This window comes from Amblyomma maculatum, chromosome 7 (genome assembly GCF_055883805.1).
Source record: "Amblyomma maculatum isolate TAMU_Amacu chromosome 7, ASM5588380v1, whole genome shotgun sequence".
NCBI classification, from domain to species: Eukaryota; Metazoa; Arthropoda; class Arachnida; order Ixodida; family Ixodidae; genus Amblyomma; species Amblyomma maculatum.
Window position 1 is genome coordinate 79,956,469 of NC_139350.1, and position 19,108 is coordinate 79,975,576.

General features: G+C 44.0%; 1 protein-coding gene across 1 annotated transcript; it reads right to left on the reverse strand.

The window, feature by feature from the left end:
• Positions 1-7,486: 7,486 nt before the first annotated feature.
• On the reverse strand, positions 7,487-8,698 carry LOC146183722 (uncharacterized). Its single transcript, XM_084608414.1, has 2 exons — positions 7,653-8,698; positions 7,487-7,546 (listed from the first exon to the last, which is right to left on the reverse strand). Exons 1-2 carry the CDS (start codon positions 8,559-8,561, stop codon positions 7,487-7,489), a joined length of 969 nt encoding a protein of 322 aa, XP_084464540.1. The 5' UTR covers positions 8,562-8,698.
• Between the last annotated feature and the right edge of the window lie 10,410 nt (positions 8,699-19,108).

Below are 19,108 nucleotides of genomic sequence, written 5' to 3' on the forward strand. Positions count from 1 at the left end.
CAGCATCTGAAACATGCTTGGCATTCTGCATGCTTTCTTCTTTTGCTGTGAGCACATAAATTACATTTATCAGGGCTTGCATATTTAAATCCTTGGTGGTATGCATGCAAAAAAGGGCATGCAGAGAAAAGCTGCTTATGCCACGATGTCGGTCAAGCTTTTTTTCTTCCGGAACACTAGCCATAGCACAAATCTAATCTCACTGCTGGTGTATTGAGAAGTTAGTGTACAATGCGTAAGGCAACCAAAGAACTCTGCACAAATTAAGGTCCACAAAATAGGTGCACAAAAAAAAAATGTTCGGAATATAACCAGCCCTTATACAGAGAATTCATCGATTACGAAAAAGCATTTGACTCAGTAGAAACCTCGGCGGTGATGCAGGCATTACGAAATCAGGGCGTAGACGAGCCATACGCGAAAGTGTGGAAGATATATATAGTGGCTGCACAGCAACCATAGTTCTGCATAAAGAAAGTAACAAAATTCCCATAAAGAAAGGTGTTAGGAATGGAGACACGATCTCCCCAGTACTATTCACAGCTTGCTTAGAGGAAGTATTCAGAGACTTGGAAAGGGAGCAGTTAGGGATAAGGGTAGATGGAGAATACCTCAGTAATCTGCGATTTGCTGATGATATTGCCTTGATAAGTAACTCAGGAGATGAGCTGCAGAGACTGATTAGTGACCTAGACAGGAAAAGTAGAAAGGTAGGCTTGAAAATCAATATGCAGAAGACTAAGGTAATGTTCAACAGCCTCGGGAAGGAACAGCAGTGTACGTTAGGTAGCGAAGCACTGGAAGTAGTAGGCGAGTCTACTTAGGAAAGGTAGTAACCGCAGATCTGGACCATGAAAACGAAATAACACGAAGAATAAGATTAGGATGGAGCGCATTTGGCAAGCACTCGCAGATTATAACTTAGCAGCTTACCGGTATCGCTCAAGAGGAAAGTATAGAGCAGTTGCATCTTAACTGTACTCACCTATGGGGCTGAAACATGGAGGCTAACCAAGAGGGTGCTACTTAAGTTGAGGACAACGCAGCGGGCTATGAAACGAAAACTGGTAGGGGTTACATTAAGAGATAGGAAGCGCGCAGAGTGGGCCAGGAAAATAACTCGTTACTGACATTGTAGCGAAAATCAAGAAAAAGAAATGGGCATGGGCAGGACATGTAGTGCGAAGAGAGGATGACCGATGGTCGCTTAGGGTAACAAACTGTATTCCAAGGGAAGGAAAGCGTAGCAGGAGGCGGCAGAAAGTTAGGTTGGCGGAGTAGGTTAAGAAGTTCGCAGGGGTCAAGTGGATGCAGCTAGCACAGAACCGCGTTAATTGGAGAATTACGGGAGAGGCCTTCGCCGCCCTGCAGTGGGTATAGTCAGGCTGCTGCTGCTGCTGCTGCTGCTGCTGCTGCTGAGGGTGATAATGATAGTCATATTAGCTGGAAGCATAACGGGCATGACATAAAGGAAGGTGAAACGACTTTTTCATTTGTGGTTTAAAACTGTTTACTATTGCATCATTTCAACGCTTCCATGTAAAGCCACGACACAAAGTACCCAAGATTGCAACTTCCCACTGAAGGCTCATTTCTGCCCGTGCGTTGTGAACACTAAGATACGCATAATTGTCAAATATACAAAAGACTATGTAGTAATGAAAGCAATCACTCTTGACACGCCCTTTTTACTACGTGCGGTCACTCAAATAATTTTTTCTAATCGTCATTCTACTACAGTAGTACTAAATGAGTTTGTGCCTTGGCGTCAGCCAAGTTTTACATTATTTTTGTTCAAGCACACGAGCCTCAAAACTAAATACAGCGACCACTGTGAAATATGCGCCACTGCAACCTCCTGTTTTTCGTGCGCTGGTTGTACTCATCATATTAATGCACCCAATATTACAAAAATAGGCGTTTTTAACCGGCTCTTTAAAAAAACACTTATCTCAAATAAAAGATTGAAAACTCGTTCGGGGTACTGGTCACATCCAATTACGAGCCGGTCGTGCATCCAATACACACCAGCTAAAAATATATCTAGAAATATACACCATAACCTTATACTTATACAACGGCTTCGCGGTAGGGACGAACCTACATATGAAAAGCGACGGCTTTTGAAGAGTTGACTTGAACGGCGCGGCAGGACGAGGCGAAGACAGAACACACACGGACAAGCACCAAATCTTTCTGCCGCGCAATTCATGTCAAGTATGTCTGACCAACTCACCCAAACGTTCATGCATCTTGTTCCAAAGAGGGATTGGCTCGCCCTCACAATAAAGCAGGCTGCATTGAGTTCGTAGCTTGTATTTAGAAGAAATTTTGAGAGCACTCTGAAACAGTATTAGCAACGCGTACTTCATTCAATAGCAATATTAAATAAAAATAATTTCTAGCAGCGTACTCACATTTGCAAACAATCACGCCAGTCCATTTACTTCTTCCGTGTTGATGCCGGTGTTGCCACGGCGCGGTGCAAGCGGTGTACTACACTAACGTATTTACCACTACATCACGTACTTCAGATCGTCTATCAAAGTACACATGTCACTTATCAGCTCTGCGGCCCATTCAAAGAAATGCAGAGCAAAAAAACTGCCCAGCGTAAGGAAATAGCTTCACAATCACACCACACGACTATAACACGGCAACAAAGGCAGCAGGGCGCCGTCGCCTTGACGTCGCAACTTTTCTGCATTATCCGCTGGCGACTTCGAATCGGAACAGATTGACCTATCGGTGGCTTTTCTGGCCTTTTTTTTTACTCCCGCTTCCTAGAGGGACTTTGGGTATCAGAAGGAAGTTTGGGCGATAAGTTTTTGTTTTGAAAGGCAGCGTATAGTCTGCGTCCAGAGCCATAATGAAGCACAAAGGTGGTGGGCTAAGGGGAAGTGGGAAGTGTGGAACTGTTGCCTTTGATTATGTGGCTTCAACGTAGTCTATGACATGTTGTTGTCTCCGTCGATCGTGCACTTTTTCATTTTGCACTGTGACGAACAGGATTGTAGTTTATATTTTTTTGTAACGTGCGGGTATTGCCTATTATTATGCAGCTTGAATATTGTCTTTTTGATGGTGTATACATTCATATTGAACATTTCTGTATTTATTTATTTCTATAGGTGGTGTCATATATAGGTCACATAGGTATATGTCACCTCACATGGTACTTCAAAACCAGACTTTAAGGTCCAGAAGGAAATAAATATAATAATAATTATAAATTTCTTGAATGCTATGCTTTTCTACACGTTCTTGCCTAATTATAGGCTACAAATTCACGTTTAAACATTTTTTGTTTGCTACTGATGGCCTACTTAACTACTTACACTGTGATAGTTTCACACCAAGTAGAACGTTTGGCAGTTGTACAGCCTGTCTAGCACAAATTGAACTTGATATCTGATTTAATTCTTATGCGGAGGTCCAACGGTCTCCTTTTGAGTGATTATTTTGTAAATATAGCAAGTGGGAAAGAAAATGTAAACGCACATCCCTGTCAAATGACCAATTTAATGCTTAGTTTTGAATTCAAACAAATCAGACCACATGCCTGTCCTGCAACAATGCAAGGGCATTGAACGTTGATTAAACTGTTTTAAAAATATGTTGTTACTCATTAATTATGTGTACGTCCTCCAAAATTATCAAGCAGTAATATTATGCACACGTCGTGATTGTTTATAATAATTTCTTCCTATAGTGAACTGCTCAGGTCACACTGTGTTTCAAGTTGACACACCGTGTTCTCTCAATGAGTGGTCGCAATGACCGAAAAAATACACACCATACTTTCCGTAGACTTTTCACATTCTGTGCTTACACATTAGCAATTCACAAAAAACAGCTTTGATTTTCAAAACAAGAAAGATAATGTGAAATGTCAATTGAAAATCTCGTTTAAGGCTGTTACTAAAACACAGAAGGTGTTGAATGTCTGTTGAGTTCCTTTGTACTCATTAGGAAAACATTAAGACCAAACAAGAAATTTAAAACCCATTTTCTTAAGGGTGCCTACTTTCGCTCACTGCAACCAGTTTTACTTAGGGTGAAGCCTCAGAAATGTTTTTCGCTGTTTCAACAGGGGGAACATTAAAACCATCAAGTAATGAAATCCTGTCCGTCAGTCTCGAAGGCATCGTAAAGCCACAGGGGCAGTAATGCAGAAAGTAAACTTACCTCAAATTATAGTGCTTATAGTTTTATAGTTTGCTTATATATAGCGGTACTCCAATATGATTGAGTACAAATTATATATTGAAGGCCTATGGCCATACATTCTTCTTCTAGAGCTTTGGCCAAAAAAGAAGCCTTGAAAATAGGATTTTAGGTACTCGAGAGTAGGCGTAAGGATGAAATGCATTGACAGAACGGCCTTGTGCTCTCCAGGAAAAGGCCACGCTTGCTCACTTCTGGGTGTTGCTGTCTCTAACAGCATCCGTTCATAAACAACTGTTCTTAAGCCGAAATAAACAGTGCATTTTGGCTACCTGTTTAATTTCACGGCTTATGGTGCCTCCACAAACGGGATTTCCTTCATTCGCTGCATTCGTTGCTCTATATAGGCCACCGAGTTCTCATTTTGCCGTTGTCATATCGGAAGACAACCCTTTTTTATTGGAAGGTTTGCCATGTGGCATAGAATCAAGCTGTCTTTTAAACTAAATTCATTTCATTTATTCATACCGTCAGCCCTAGGCGGGCTATTACAGGAGTGGATATCAAACTTGAAACAGAAAAAGAACACATCAAACAAACACTGAGATCAACACTAAATTTCATACATAATTGTGTTTGCCACTTGAACAAACCAAAACATTGTCATAGAAATCAAGCAGAACATAAAACATTGTGCAGTTTATCTAAAAATTTGCTAAGTGATTGTGACGTGACAACGGAGTTTGGTAACATATTCCATTCCTTAATGGCTCTCGGGAAAAAACTAAATTTAAAGCAATCATTTCTGACAGGCGACATTGGGATGTACAAACTGTGACGATGGCGTGATATTTCCCCTGTTTTAATTTCAAAGTATTTTGTTTGATCGATTTTCAAGTAGTGGTTAGCGATCTGGAAAAGGAACTTGAGTCTGTCGCATTTGGTTCTAATGTCAAGTGTTTGCAAATCAGCAGATTTACACAAAGAAGTTGGAGAATCAGAATAACGATACCTATTAAATATAAACCTTGCTCCGAGACGCTGGATTCTTTCCAGCTTAGAACAATTGGAAGCAGTGTACGGGTCCCAGACTTTTGCATATTCGAGGATAGGCCTAACTAGGCTTTTGAAAACCAGACTTTTTATTTCGGGAGTTGCACTGCACATATTGCGTCTCAAGCTCCAGCGTGCCTTGAAAGCCTTAGTACATATATTATCTATGTGTGAATTCCAGCGTAAGTCAGATGTGAGTGTTACTCTAAGGTATTTAAAATTACTTACTTTAGTTAGTAATCTACCATTAATGCTGTAACTGTAATCAAGGACAGTTTTCTGTCTTGCAATGGTCATAAAAACTGTTTTGTTTGAACTTAATACCATCTGCCACACCTTACACAATTCATGTATTTTCTGCAAGTTTTGATTGAGTTCTGCCTGATCTTCTGGAGTATTAATTTGTTTATAAACGATGCAGTCATCTGCATACAGGCTAACTGGAACGCTCAAACCAACAGGCAAGTCGTTGATGAAGATCAAAAACAAGAGAGGGCCCAGAACGCTGCCCTGGGGAACACCGGAATCGACTGGGATGATGTTGGATTTATATACTTGAACCTGAACATACTGTGCTCTAGACGAAAGATATGACCTGAACTACTTAGTTATAGTTTCATTTTTAAATATGGCACTGATTTTTAGTAATAGTTTAGGGTGCGAAACCTTATCAAACGCCTTTGCAAAGTCCAAAATTATGATGTCTGTTTGCATGCGGGAATTAATTGACTGGGAAAGATCATGTACAGTTTCCGTGAGTTGTGTGATGGTAGAAAGCCCCTTGCGGAAGCCATGCTGGTTTACAAATAGGTGATTGTTACTCTCAAGAAAAGTTGATTAGTGAGCGTACAAAATATGTTCGAGTAACTTGGAACACGTGCTAATGAGGGAAGTGGGTCTATAATTCTCAACGTTAGGAGTGGGACCATTTTTATGCACAGGCACTATTTTCGCACATTTCCAGGCAACGGGAACACAACTACTGTCGATAGACGATTGAAAGATTTTGGTAAGAAATTTAGAATTTCACTCTGCATATCTATATAAGAATTCATTCGGGATACCGTCCGGTCCTGAGTTCTTTTTTGTGTTGGTATTCAAAAGGAGTTACTCCTTCTTCACTTATTTCTAAATCGGGTATAGGAGGCCAACCTGGAGGCTCAAAAAACGGTGATTCGCCGTCATCTTCAGTGAAAACAGATGCAAAAAATGAATTAAAACTTTCAGCCCTCTGGGGGCTCTCTTCTTCATTAGAATGGTGAGATTTACCGCCGCCATTTATATATCGCCAGAACTTAATGGGCGCTTCAGTAAGAAATCTGGTGAGAGTCTGACTGTAAAAGGTATATTTACTTTCTTTGATGAGTCGCTTTAACTCTTGGCTCATACGACATATGGAGGTTTTTAATTCAGGGCTTGGGTATTGTGAGCATCTTTTTCGTTTCCTTTTGAGCTGTCGTTTTTTGTGAATAATGTCTCTATTAATCCAAGGATGCTTCCTTTTTGTTATTTTCGTGGTTTTAGGAATGAACATCTCAATTGCTTTGGCATTCATGTTTGCAAAAAAATCCCACAACTTATCTGTGCCAAGTCCGTCTTGATATAAACACATGAATTCATCAAACGAGATTTCAAGGTAGTCCAGTAATCCGACATCATCAGCAGCCGCAAAATTCAAAACAGTCTTTCTGCAAGATTTGTGACATATTTCGTGAGTCATATTGAGCGACATAATCACAATTTTATGGTCAGACAATCCTTCTTCAACATCACAACTCAGCAAAAACTCTAGTAGACCAGATGACAAAAAGACAAGGTCTAGTATCGAGGATGTTGTCATACATACTCTCGTACTCTTTTCAACAATCTGAGTCAAACCTTTCAAAGATGAACCAACTCGCCCAAACAAGAGTATTACTTAAACCATAGCAGTAGGCGAGTTCGATCAGATGTTCACTGCTAGCTGTATCAACTCTGCCGGGAGAAAGCGACATCCAATCAATTCCTGGCAAATTAAAATCACCTGTCAGAATAATATTGTCACCAAAGTGTACATTTAGGTCCAGTAACCTTTTTAGGTTATCAAGCACGTCTATGGTTGAATTGAGAGCTCTGTAGAAAGCACACACTAAGACAGTACGACCATTCAGTCCGGTTTTAATCCATGCAGTTTCTAAATCATCAAACCCTTCTATAACTGAGAATACTATATTACTCTTAACCAGTGTTGCAACACCGCCACCCCTCCTTTCACGGTCTTTTCGTACTATGGAGTAGTTTGGGGGAGCAACTTCCCAGTCTCTAATATCTTTATGTAGCCATGTCTCTGTGATTACCATAATATCGGGTTCATGTTCAAGGCATATACTTTCTATGGCGTCAACCTTGTTAAGCATTCTCCTAGCGTTCACATTTATAATTTTAAAGCAGACCGTCTTATATTTGTTTAGTAACTCATTGCTAGTGCTAGTGGCAACCTGGCATTTGAACCGCTGCTTGGTCTCCTCGTTCCATGCGTATAAGGTATTCTTGACTTTTAACTTATCAAAAATTAACTTAGCTTTCACGCCGTTCTTTCGTTCATCGGCACAGGAGTTCCAAAGGTTTTTTAGTATTTCCACAAGCCTTTTAGAAAAATCTTCAATTACACTAAATTGAGTGCCTTTTAGGTTGAAACAGCTACTCATTATTTTCATCTTATACCTAAAGTCAGTAAGTTTAATAATAATCGGACGGTCTCTACCTGGTTCCCTCTTTCCAAGTCGGTGAATCCTTTCAATAGTGTCCACCCTTTGTTTCAAAATTTTATCAAAGATGTCATTGTTTACTTTCTGTAGTAGGTCCTCTTCACTCTCTGATTCCTCCTCCTTGACTCCGCGTACAATCAAGTTATTGCGCCGCGAGCGGTTTTCCAACTCATCAAGTTTTCTCGAAACTGAAGTCATTTCTATTTCACATCTTTCAGCAAAAGTTTCTAGTTTCGAAAGCCTATCCCGAGACTCGTCAAAGGTTTGTAGCTTTTGTTCTATAGCAGACAGCCTGGATTGCATGTCCGAAATTCTTGCTTCAGACGATGTTTGGTTTTCCTGTATTTCGCTTAATTTGCTGAGGATTTCAGTTTGAGAAGCAATTACTTGTTGAATCATTTCCATTGTATTCGGGCCAGGATTTTCCTCAACATCACCGGATAACTTTAGCAACAGGCCTACAATTGAGATACAATCACTAAAGCAAACCAGCAATGTGCGTGGACACGGCAACACGATCAAAAAAAGGCAGTTGCTCTGGCAGCAATATTTTCGTCCACCAACCTGCACAAATAGTGGCACATCAGTTGACATTGTCACGACGGGGTTGCCGTGTCCACTGCTGATGGAAGGCGCAGGCGTCCCTTTTATAGGCAAAATCTGGGCTGGAAGTGTGGATTACGTCGCTGTGCTCGAAGAGGGTGCGCAGAAGGCAGTATCCACGTGCCACGACAGCAGCTCGCAGTGTGAAAAATGTACGCCCCCCGCGCACGGCAGTCGATAGGCATCGGCAGAAGCTGGGTGACGATTGAAGCCGCTATCTGCGCTTACTGCACGGCCCAAGGCGATGGAAAAGAATCCGGTAAATACCTGCACAAATAGTGGCACATCACTTGACATTGTCACGACGGGGTTGCCGTGTCCACTAAAGGAAGTAATTCAGTCCATTTTTTTTCAAGTAACAGGAACAAGCTAGAGCTCTTAATATTATCTACTAACCACAAGTGTAAATGTTCCACCTTTATAGTCGACAGTCCAACTTCTTGTAGTTGTCTTATTCTTCACGGCTGCCTTTCTGGGCACGTCCATAAAAGTTGGCGAAAATCCACCTCGGCAGCTGGCCTTAGACCCTTAGGGCTTGCGCTCTGCACTTCATCTTCTTCCGAGGCCAATCGGCAGGTCAACTACTGGGTAAAGGCCGCCCCAGCCCTAATCATTGTAAGGGGCACCTCCTCCATTCTCGTTAGGTTATGAGGGGCAGCGTAAGTGTTCGGGGGAATGAGCTCACGTGCACGTTTCCTTATCATAGATAATGTATTTGGAAAGCAGAACGAGGAGCAAATGGCAGGCTTGTGGGTGAAGCATTCGTGTTAGGGGCTTGGTGTGTAAGCGTATCTGTTTTTGTCATATGTTATTACTGTCTTCTTATATCCAATGTACCCGAACACGTTTTTTTTTGTTTTCTTATTTAGAGCATGTATCTCCTGGGAAATACTTAGGGTTTTGTAATGCTGATGAGATTTTTAACAGCCGCTAGAGAGTAGGTGTGAACGTGAGCTTCGATCATAAATGGTATGGCTTTTTAGTCTCCATCGCTTCGCAGATAGCGTACAGCTCCATTACAAGCTAGTCCAGGTGGTTGGTTACGTAATCCATATGTTTGAATAACTCTTCATGTTTGGGGCTAGTAGTTACCGTTCTTCCACCACAACGTGGCACACGAAAGTGCTGCGTCTGAAGACCACACAATACCCATCAACTTATCATCATCGTCCAAGGAGAGCGCTGAGCGTCTGTGGTCTGCACTTGTCTGCCATAGCCTCAGACACTTCCGCCTTCTAGGAAGATGGCGATGCAGGTAAAGAAGTCTCACTTTCTTTACGCACTCAATTTATGTGCAGATATGGGCAACAAATAAACTTGGCTTGAGGAAAATTTGATGGTCACTGAAATTCACAACTAGGTTTTTTGAAGCCTAAATAATATTTATGATATTGACTCTCTAGTAGCTCCCTCTATGCTTTCACGTGGAATGCGTCCGCAGTGAAAAAAGAAAAAGACAGCTGTCGCTGTCAGTCCGTCAGCTGCCTGCCGTCAGTCCCTCCCGCTACTCTCGCTTCCCTGCGACACCACTTCATCAGGTCTTGGACCAACGGCCGCAAAGATTTCAGGCTGACATCGTCACATCGTTACACACCCGCCAGCTGAGCACCCAAAGATGACTGATGAGTATATCTCTGGCCTTCACAAGCAACTGGAGGTTCTCGACCGTTGCGTCGGTCTGTCTTGCGTACCGACAGACGACGCATATTACGTGCAACAGGCCCAAGCGGAGATACTGGAAGCCATCAAGATTCAGAAGAGGTGTCACGAACTTATCGCGCACTATGAGCAGCTCAAAAAGACTGAGACAAAGCTATTATCGGATTTCCAGCTGCAGTTGCAGCTCGCAGAGTGTATGAAGAAGTTCGTAGATGACCTCCCCAATGCAATACCCGCACAACAAGGAGCCGCTGTAGGGCAAAATGATTGCGCTCAACAGGCTAATAAATTGGGACGTGGCGACCAAGCCGGTACCACCGTCAGCGTGCCCTAGATGACTGAGAAAGAATTCGCAAGCGTGCCCAAGTAAATGTAAGTTCGGTTGACGCTGATTGAGTAGAACAAACTTGTGGACGCTTTTAACCGGGCGCTGAAGACCAAGTACGTGCTGTAGAGTGTACCCACGGTGCGCCTCAAGGAGGCCGAGCGGAAAGAGGCGATCACCTACAATTAGCAGGAGACGGAAGAGACGAAAAATGTTCGTTTCGTGACAGACCCCGACTTGACCAAGGGACCATCGGTAGCTTTCGAGTGAAGACGCGCGGCGACGCAGTTTGCTGCGGTCATGCGCCTCTGCGGCAGACGGCGGCAGATCAGAGGGCAGCAGCCCATCGCCAGATACGCCATCGGCTAAAACTGCGCCCCAGCACGGCCGCTTGTGAAAGTCTGTCCGCGGTGTCATGAGTTTATTCTCGCGGTCTTCAAAATAAGCTGCTTTTTTCATGATATCATACGTCTTGGTTTGTATGTTATTCGACGGCCTTCCACATCATCTGTAGTAATTAATTATATATAAGAAAGGAAGGAAACATATTTGCCTGCCTCGTATCTATTCTCCGAAACATCTTAACTGCTATGGTGGAAATAGTGATAGTGAGAAAGTGTTAGAGGAAATCAAAATGGAGAGCGACAGGGAGGAAGGACAGGATAGGTAAAATATAAATAGGTATATATACACAACACTACTGTAGGTATATATATATATGCATGTTTGTCACGAATGTGCAGTCCAGAATTTGAAAACGTGCCCTCTCTAAATGCTTAGCTTCCGTAAACAGCAGTGATGCGATGATGTCGGTGCACGTTGTTGAACGGTAAATCCATGTTACTGCGTGCCCTCAAGGGAATCACTACTGTTAAGATAAAAAAAATCAACGCAGGCAGGACGCGTCTCTAACGTATAGTCGTGAGAAAAATTGGTATAAATCACTCAGACGTTGACAAGGCTCGAGAAAAGTGCATCGTAATGCTGTCTAGTGACAGGGTAAGGACGAGGAAACAACTTTAATGAAACGGACTTGAAGCGCCGAGTATGTCCTCAACCAGGCTCACGAAGGCCAACTTTTCTTTCAGCTAATCTGGGGCTAACCAAGGCCGCCACATTTGAGGAAAAGGGAGCGAAAAGTAGGGTGGAAAAGAGGTGCTGTGTAGCCACACCTTTTTGGAAGCCAGGAAGCGCATCTGAGTGAGAAAGAAATCAATGGAATCTATGCGAGCCTCAGGCCGATTGAGCAGCACTCATTCCGTAGTCTTTCCCAGGCATAAGGTTAGAACGATGGACGGAGGTTTTGAATAGCAGTTTTTTTTTAATTTCTTTCGCAGTAGGTTATAAGTTGTTGTGTCCAATGCTGGGAGGGGGCTTTTTTTCGAGTGTGAGTTTGTCATGCATGGGCATGCATGGGCATGTTATTATGACTAGGAGCTTACCGGTATCGCTCAAGAGGAAAGTATACAACAGTTGGATCTTACCTGTACTCACCTAAGGGACTGAAACGTGGAGGCTGAACAGGAGGATCCTACTTAAGTTGAAGACAACGCAGAGGCCTATGGAACGAAATGGTAGGGGTAACATTAAGAGATAGGAAGCGTGCAGAGTGGGTCAGAGAAATAACTCAAGTTACCTACATTCTAGTGGAAATTAAGAAGAAATGGACATGGGCAGGACACATAGTGCGAAGAGAGGATAACCGATGGTCGCTTCGGGTAACAAACTGGATTCCAAGGGAAGGAAAGCGTGGGGGGGGGGGGCGGCAGAAAGTTAGGTGGGCGGATGAGGTTAAGAAGTTCGCAGGGGTCAAGTGGAAGCCGTTAGCACAGAACCGGGTTAATTGGAGAAATATTGGAGAGGCCTTCGCCCTGCAGTGGGTATAGTCAGGCTGCTGCTGCTGATGATGATGATGATAACTGTAGCATGTGGTCAAACTCCCTGCAAGCTGTGGCGAGGCGGTCTCAAACAAGGCGTCTTGGCTTGCAGGACAACAGAGGTCCTGTGGTGACGATGTGATATGTCACAGAGTGCTGCATTGGTGGTTGCAAGTTGCAGGGTTTAGTATGTTTTGAAATTCTTTTAGATTTGAGGTTAACTACGATGTTGGCAAAGGCGAAGTGGCTTGCACAGAGGAAGACGCAGTTTTGAGGAAACCTTGCACGGACAGGCTTGTCATACAGTCCGCAAGTTGACCGGAGCGGATATTTACCTACAAACCGAAATGGCCGAGAAAATCTGACCTAATATGACGAAGCTTACGTCGGTGACTATGAAATTCCATCGAAATGTGCGGCGCAGGCCCAAGAGAATGGTGAGCGAGCGCTGGGCCTAAGTCGCGATTGTGGATGTGTTCACAGCCTGCAGAGGCGCATTCCTCGGACAGCGTTTCGATCGAGGCAGGAGTGACGCTAACCTCGGCACCAGTGTCCTCCAGAAAGTGATGTCCTGTGATCCTGTCTGTGATATAGAGAAAGCGTCTTGGCATAGCGGTTGAGTGAAGCGTCACAGTGGTGACTCACTGCCGTGTTTCCCTGCCAGCGACAAGGCTTCCGACATTTGGCAGCGCGGACACCGAATCTGGTACGGTACCAGCAATAGCATTCGGAGCTTAGTCTTGAACCTGAATGGGAAAGTAAGTGGGCAGCCATGACCGGTGCGCGGAGGTGCAGGATCAAGCTTGAAACTAAGGTATTGCTATAAGCACCTTAAGATTAGACTGCTCCATCAACATATCCGTAACAGTATCCTACTCATTGCGCAGTTGCGGCGCAGCTAAAAAGCTGGACTGGTTCAAACTAAAAGATTCAGTTTTTGCCGCAGAAAAAGGTTTAGGTCTTGCGATTGGAACCATGTGCGAGGGAGAAACGATCCGTGTTGCCTTTTCGCTCAGAAATTGTGGCAGGCATTGGGTTGCGAGGGGCGGACGTTGTAATACAGAGGTGGGCGCCGGGCTGTCTGGAGAGCGAAGTCGGCGCGTCTGCTCTTGTGCTGCAAGAGAGAAAATGAACACCACTTTAAGCAAGAAACAGCGGGGACAAGATCTGTGATGTGCTTTTAGTTGGAGAAGCCGTGGCACTACGAGCGAAAGTATTAAATAAACGAAGACAGCAGAGGCCAGGTGCTGTCAGAGTTCTGAAATCATCCGGATGGAGCTTGCGCAAAGACAGAACTGCTCCGCCGCTCGCTCAGCAAGCCAACTACGCCTGGATTTGTTACCACCATATTGCTCTTCCGTACCAGACAATTTTTATGTGGATAGGCTTTTTTTTTTTTTGAAATAGCAATCATCCAGATCACCTTCTCTGACAAGATAAAATAACTGCCATCAGATATTTATTCATGTTTAGGTATGCGAAGAATGAAAGCCAAAGGAAACGGCAACAATTTAAAATCGATTTACCAGCTGCTCATGTGTGGCAGCCGGTGGCAAAAAAAAATTGTCGAGAACAAATCACTAGAGCTTGGGCGCCACACTGCTGTATTTCCACGAAGCTAAAACAGTGTACTTTTTAAAAACCTATTTGAAAGTCTGAAGAAATGTGACCGTAGTTGATTTTGTTTTGAGCCAAGCTAGTCAATGGGCGTATAAGAGGTTAATAGAAGTTTCACAATTGACGTTGTTGCCTATACTACGGTGGCACACCAAGTGCAATCCACTGTCCTTGCCGACACACTTGTCTGTGAGAATTCAGCACACGGGTTCGTACTAATTTGGTTGTGGTCACATTCTCCGGCGTTTTCTCTGCATATTGATCTTATGACCTTAGAACATTAATGACACTCAGTCCTTTTGCAGTTCCGTAGTTATTTCGGAGGAGTGTTTTTGATGTGTTTTCCTACTAGTAATGAGGGGCTTTGACGTCAGAAACAAGAGGTTCGCTAATTCGCCAGGAACCTTTCGTTTTAAGTTTCCGACAGCTGAGACAGCCACTGGCGCCTCTCAAGCAGGACTGGAAGCAAATCACGACAGTTACGACTGGTTCCAAGAAGTAAAGGACGCAGAGGCCATTATTCGTCGGTGCTCCCTGACTCAACGGAGGTCGCCATATCTCTGAGATAACTCGAATATAATTGCATTTGACAGGCAACCATTTGCCCGAAACGCAGCAATTACTCTTCAGAGAATGGCAGAAATATCGTCACGGGAACCCATGTGTCTCACGTATTGTTAATTAGAGCAGGAATGCGCTGTGAAAGATAGTTGCCAATATTTCTGGACAGAAGGGAGCTTCTCCTCGTGAATGTCCTGTATATCGTTTTGAGATATATACAGATATGTCTTCAAAATGGCACGTAAACTCGCCCAAGCGTCAGTTCTAACATGTCCTTTATACGTAACGGCCTTAGAGATGCATGTACATGCACTTGATGTTAGCTTGCTGTTAACTACTTTCTCAACCTTTAGAGATTGGCTGTTATACCGTACTGCTTCAATATATGCTTATGAAGTACCTACAATAAAGCTTCCGAGGTTGAAGTTACAGAAATAATCGTACTGATATACAGTTGTGTTGCTGCTTTTTAGAAGTCTTGAAGTATCTCCGATTCGACTCAATTGAATCAATGTAAAACATCTGTGTAAATGTAGCCACTTGTGTGCCGGAGAACATGAGCACTCTTCCGAATACCGCTAATGAGACAGCACTCTTCCCTTCCAGCATCCTTTTTAGAGAGCAACAGGAGGCCAGGGGTTGCTTCAAGAGCAACGAAATCAGTTCCCGTATGTCCCGTATAGCGACACATGACAGAAACTCACAACTTGCCAAAAGCTCCTATTTTTGATGGAGCTGCTGTTCGCTGTAGGATATAGGTGGCCGACATTTCGCTGAACCTGTGGTCAGCCGTTCCTCGTGAGTGCTTACGAACTCTGTATCTCGCGATCACGGGATTAGTACGCTTCACCACGAACCGCCGCCGATGCTCGCTATAGCTGCTTTAGGTACATTGTTACCCGATAGCTTATTGAGCTTCTCCCGCCATAAATTCGTGGCCGTCGCCGTAACACAGAATTGATACATCGCGTTATATACGCGTCGGAAAAAGTGTAAAAGAAAAAAAGAAACAAGAATGCGCCAGAGATTTCGCGTCAAAACCGTGACACAATCGTTCTTTGTGCAGCGTTCCGGAAGACGTCGCACAATTTCCCTTCCCATTTAGCATCCATCTGCTAGTCAAGTTGGAGTCCTGTTTGCGGTAGGGATATTCGAATCGACGACATATGGCTAGTTGTATACCGCTCAGTGCAAGTGTAGGTAAGGAGCAGAAAAAAAAAACTTTATTGGGACACAGTATTAAGCGGGTTCTGAGCCAGAGTCACCAATGCCAACAAGCGTAGATGAGCAGTGCGATGTGAGACAGTGCGCTTTCCTTTCACCAGGACCCCAAATAAAACAAAATGATATAGAAACAATCCGCCGAATGAAAAGGTGGCATTGGGGCACTAATCACGTCAACCCGCAAGGTGAAGCTTAAGCGGCCTGCGAATTTTTGAAAATTATAATAGCAAGAAGCTACAAGCTATTGGAAGGAAGGTTTGAGAATGCGTTGGCAGTTGTCGAGATTTAAAACAAAAATACGTTCACAAGCTTTTGCCTTGAAAATGATCAAAGTTTCTAAGTATGCATACGGCCACGCGCATCCGCCCTAGCTAGTGGGCATGAAGTTTCTGCCCTTCTGGCTGGATGAGGTAGCTGCATTCTCTGGGCGATTGGTGGCACGTTTCGACTTGCTTCCGGATGAGATTTTCGGTACATGGGCTAAATTGCACCTTTTTGTATTGTATTATGGTCACCGTCTGCACACTTTTGATGTCGTCGCCTGTAATATTTGTCATGGGTGTGTTCCGATGAGAACGGTAATCGAGGTCCCATGAAGATTTTCTTTTTGTTGTCAAGGAAATTTTTACATATGATGGGCAAATGTCTCGACACAAAGGAATCAACCTTAGTTTTTCAAGAACCCCAGTAGGTTTCTCGAAAAAAAATCGTAAATCACTAGACAAGGAACACACTGTTTTTTCCATTTCAAAAAGTTGCAAGTCTGAGGCCCTGCCTCTTGCACACTAAGCTTTGTCGTTCAGTATTTTTTACTAAATAAATCTACATAACTTTGCCTTTAAGGAGATTTATTAGGAATAGTTTTTGTTGCCGTACTTGTTTAATAACAAATCACAAACTTCGCTCTATGAGCAGGACGCTACAAAAAAGTCGATTTTCAATCCCATATTATGGCATGAAGGATTACGTTTTTTTCCCTAAAGCTTCTTGTCTGGAATATTAATGCAATGATATTGGTGAATATTACTGAACGCGCCAACTGCGGCCGTTGCCAGGCACCGGCGGATGCGCGGCTTTAGGAGCGGTGGCAGCGCGGCGACCGCGATGAGCCTAGTTGCCCGAGAATTGAGGCCCGTTGTGTGACGTCACACAGAGGATGCCGCGAGCGCCCAACGGCTAAAGACTCTCAACCAAAGGCTAAGGAGCCTCGATATACGCGCTCTACGGCTAAAGCCCCTCCAACGGCAGGAGCGGTGGCCGCGCTCCGACCGCGATGAGTCGAGTTGCTGGCGAATCGAGGGCCATGGTGTGACGTCATAGTGGGGCCACGGCTCAAAGTGCGGCGGCGGCGAAGAGGCGAAAACCTGGCGTAATTTAGCTGTAACTTCAAAGAGTGCTCCTCGAGAGACATCATGTCGCGAAGAGGCCAGCTAATAAGTGCCCTTTTAGCCGGCAGAAAAAAGAAACAAATTAGCCAGCTCAGTAAAGAGGTGACTAAAACGTCAAAAGTTCTTCTGAAAGCATGAAAGATTTGCAGAACAAGAAAGTAAAGATGTGTGGTGCCTCCTTTGTAAGGCCCAGAGTCCTCTGCGCCAGAAACACCTCACACCTCAGTTCAGACATCAACGGTCAGAGGCTTCAAACGCTATAACCATTTGTTCAGGGTGATGCGTGTCTCTTACATTCTTAAAAGAAGAATAATGAAGAAATGTTAATTTAGAAGGAACACGATGAAGCCGTACTGAGCATAGCGAGCACGCGCGTATTACCAAGGCAACGCACCTAGTGCGCTTCGGAAAGTTTAAAGTCTTGTGCGACTGGCAAGACCCAATCTCCCTGAAGAGTTTCGCCACGCTACGGTGCCCGTCATTGTGTCCCCTTATACGTATGTCCGCAGGCATAAGAACCAAATAGTGAAATGAACACCTAATACACTGACTTTTCGGCCGTAAGCGAACATTTATTTAATATGCCTGGCTTTTTCTTAACAGCAGTCGTTAGTACTGCCACGGGACTCAAGTCCGTAAACTAACAAAGGGCAGATAATGACGCAGCGAAATGCGAGCAATGCTCCAGCGCAGCTCGGAAGTACAATGGAATGCTCCTAAAGCATACGACGACCTTCGCAGGCGCAAAGGTCGACAGCAGGGCTCCGGTGGTTGGAAAGGGGGCAGGCCACCTGCTCCCTGAGGGAAGGAGATGCGCAGCTGTAAAAAGCTCTATAAACGGTGGCCTTGACGTTGAAGCGGAGAAGATCCCACAGTGCATGGAGTGGAGCGGAAAGAAATTCGGCAATACGGCAGGGCGGGCGTGAAGCGCGTCCAAACTCCAATCATATGCTTACGGATCTCCATGCATGGTCACAAAGATGTTCATTCTGCTGGCGATAACTACGTACATAAATATTCATTTTCAATGCTAAGCAAAAGGCGAATTGGCAATTTCAGTGTTTGCCCTACAAATAGGTGGTGTTGTCGACATCGCAATCACGTGCGACGCCGAAAGCAGTCACATTCAGTTTCCTCTTTGAAAAACATGGAGTCTGCTGGGCTGTAGGCGGCCTAGCTCAAAACGCAGTCTTCTAGGTAAGAGACAGTCTTCTAGGTAAGCGAGGAAGAAGTTGAGGCGGTGGTGTGCGCGCTACGAAGAAGAAAAAAAAAAGAACAGCGCTCGAAGCACGAGACAGCGGCATCCTTGGATGCAGGATTGCTCGCCTAAATCTTTATTTATGTAGATGCGGGATCAGCCCCACAAACCTTTGTGAGGCTTGCGGTGAAATTGAAAATATTGCTCACTTCCTTCTCGCCTGCCGAAGGTTTTCACATCAGAGGAGGGTGCATTTAGAAACTCCAATTGCACGCTTGGGATTTACGTTGTCGGTCCCGCTTCTACTCTCCTTCGGTGCGAGTGCGAAAGGATTTGTGTTGCTTCAAATTTGTCAGTACTTATATAACTACATCACAGCTACGGACAGATTTCCTTGCTAATTGCATTCTAAATCTACAAAATTCCAAATTTTTGCTTCATTTTTTCTTTCAATAACTTTTGTGATCTTAAATCTTCTGTTTTTGTTTAGTTGTCAATTACTTTAACACACTAATTCAGTTTGTGTAGGACATTTGGCAGTCCACACTGAACCCTGGCCAATCCCCCTTCGTGGGTATGTGCCAAATATCAAGGAAGAAGAAGAAGAAGCGGCATTAGCGGAAAAAGCTGTCTCACGCTGCATTGATGCCCTAAACGGTTTTGTCACAGGACGAGATACCCCGGCATCC

Bases quoted from the DNA above. Each gene is read 5' to 3' on its own strand.
- LOC146183722 (XM_084608414.1), bottom strand. From the start codon at position 8,561: ATGTCAACTGATGTGCCACTATTTGTGCAGGTTGGTGGACGAAAATAT. The intron at 7,547-7,652 runs GTCTGCTTTAAA...TGGTAATCACAG, and splicing joins TACTAAACAAATATAAGACG to AGACATGGCTACATAAAGAT.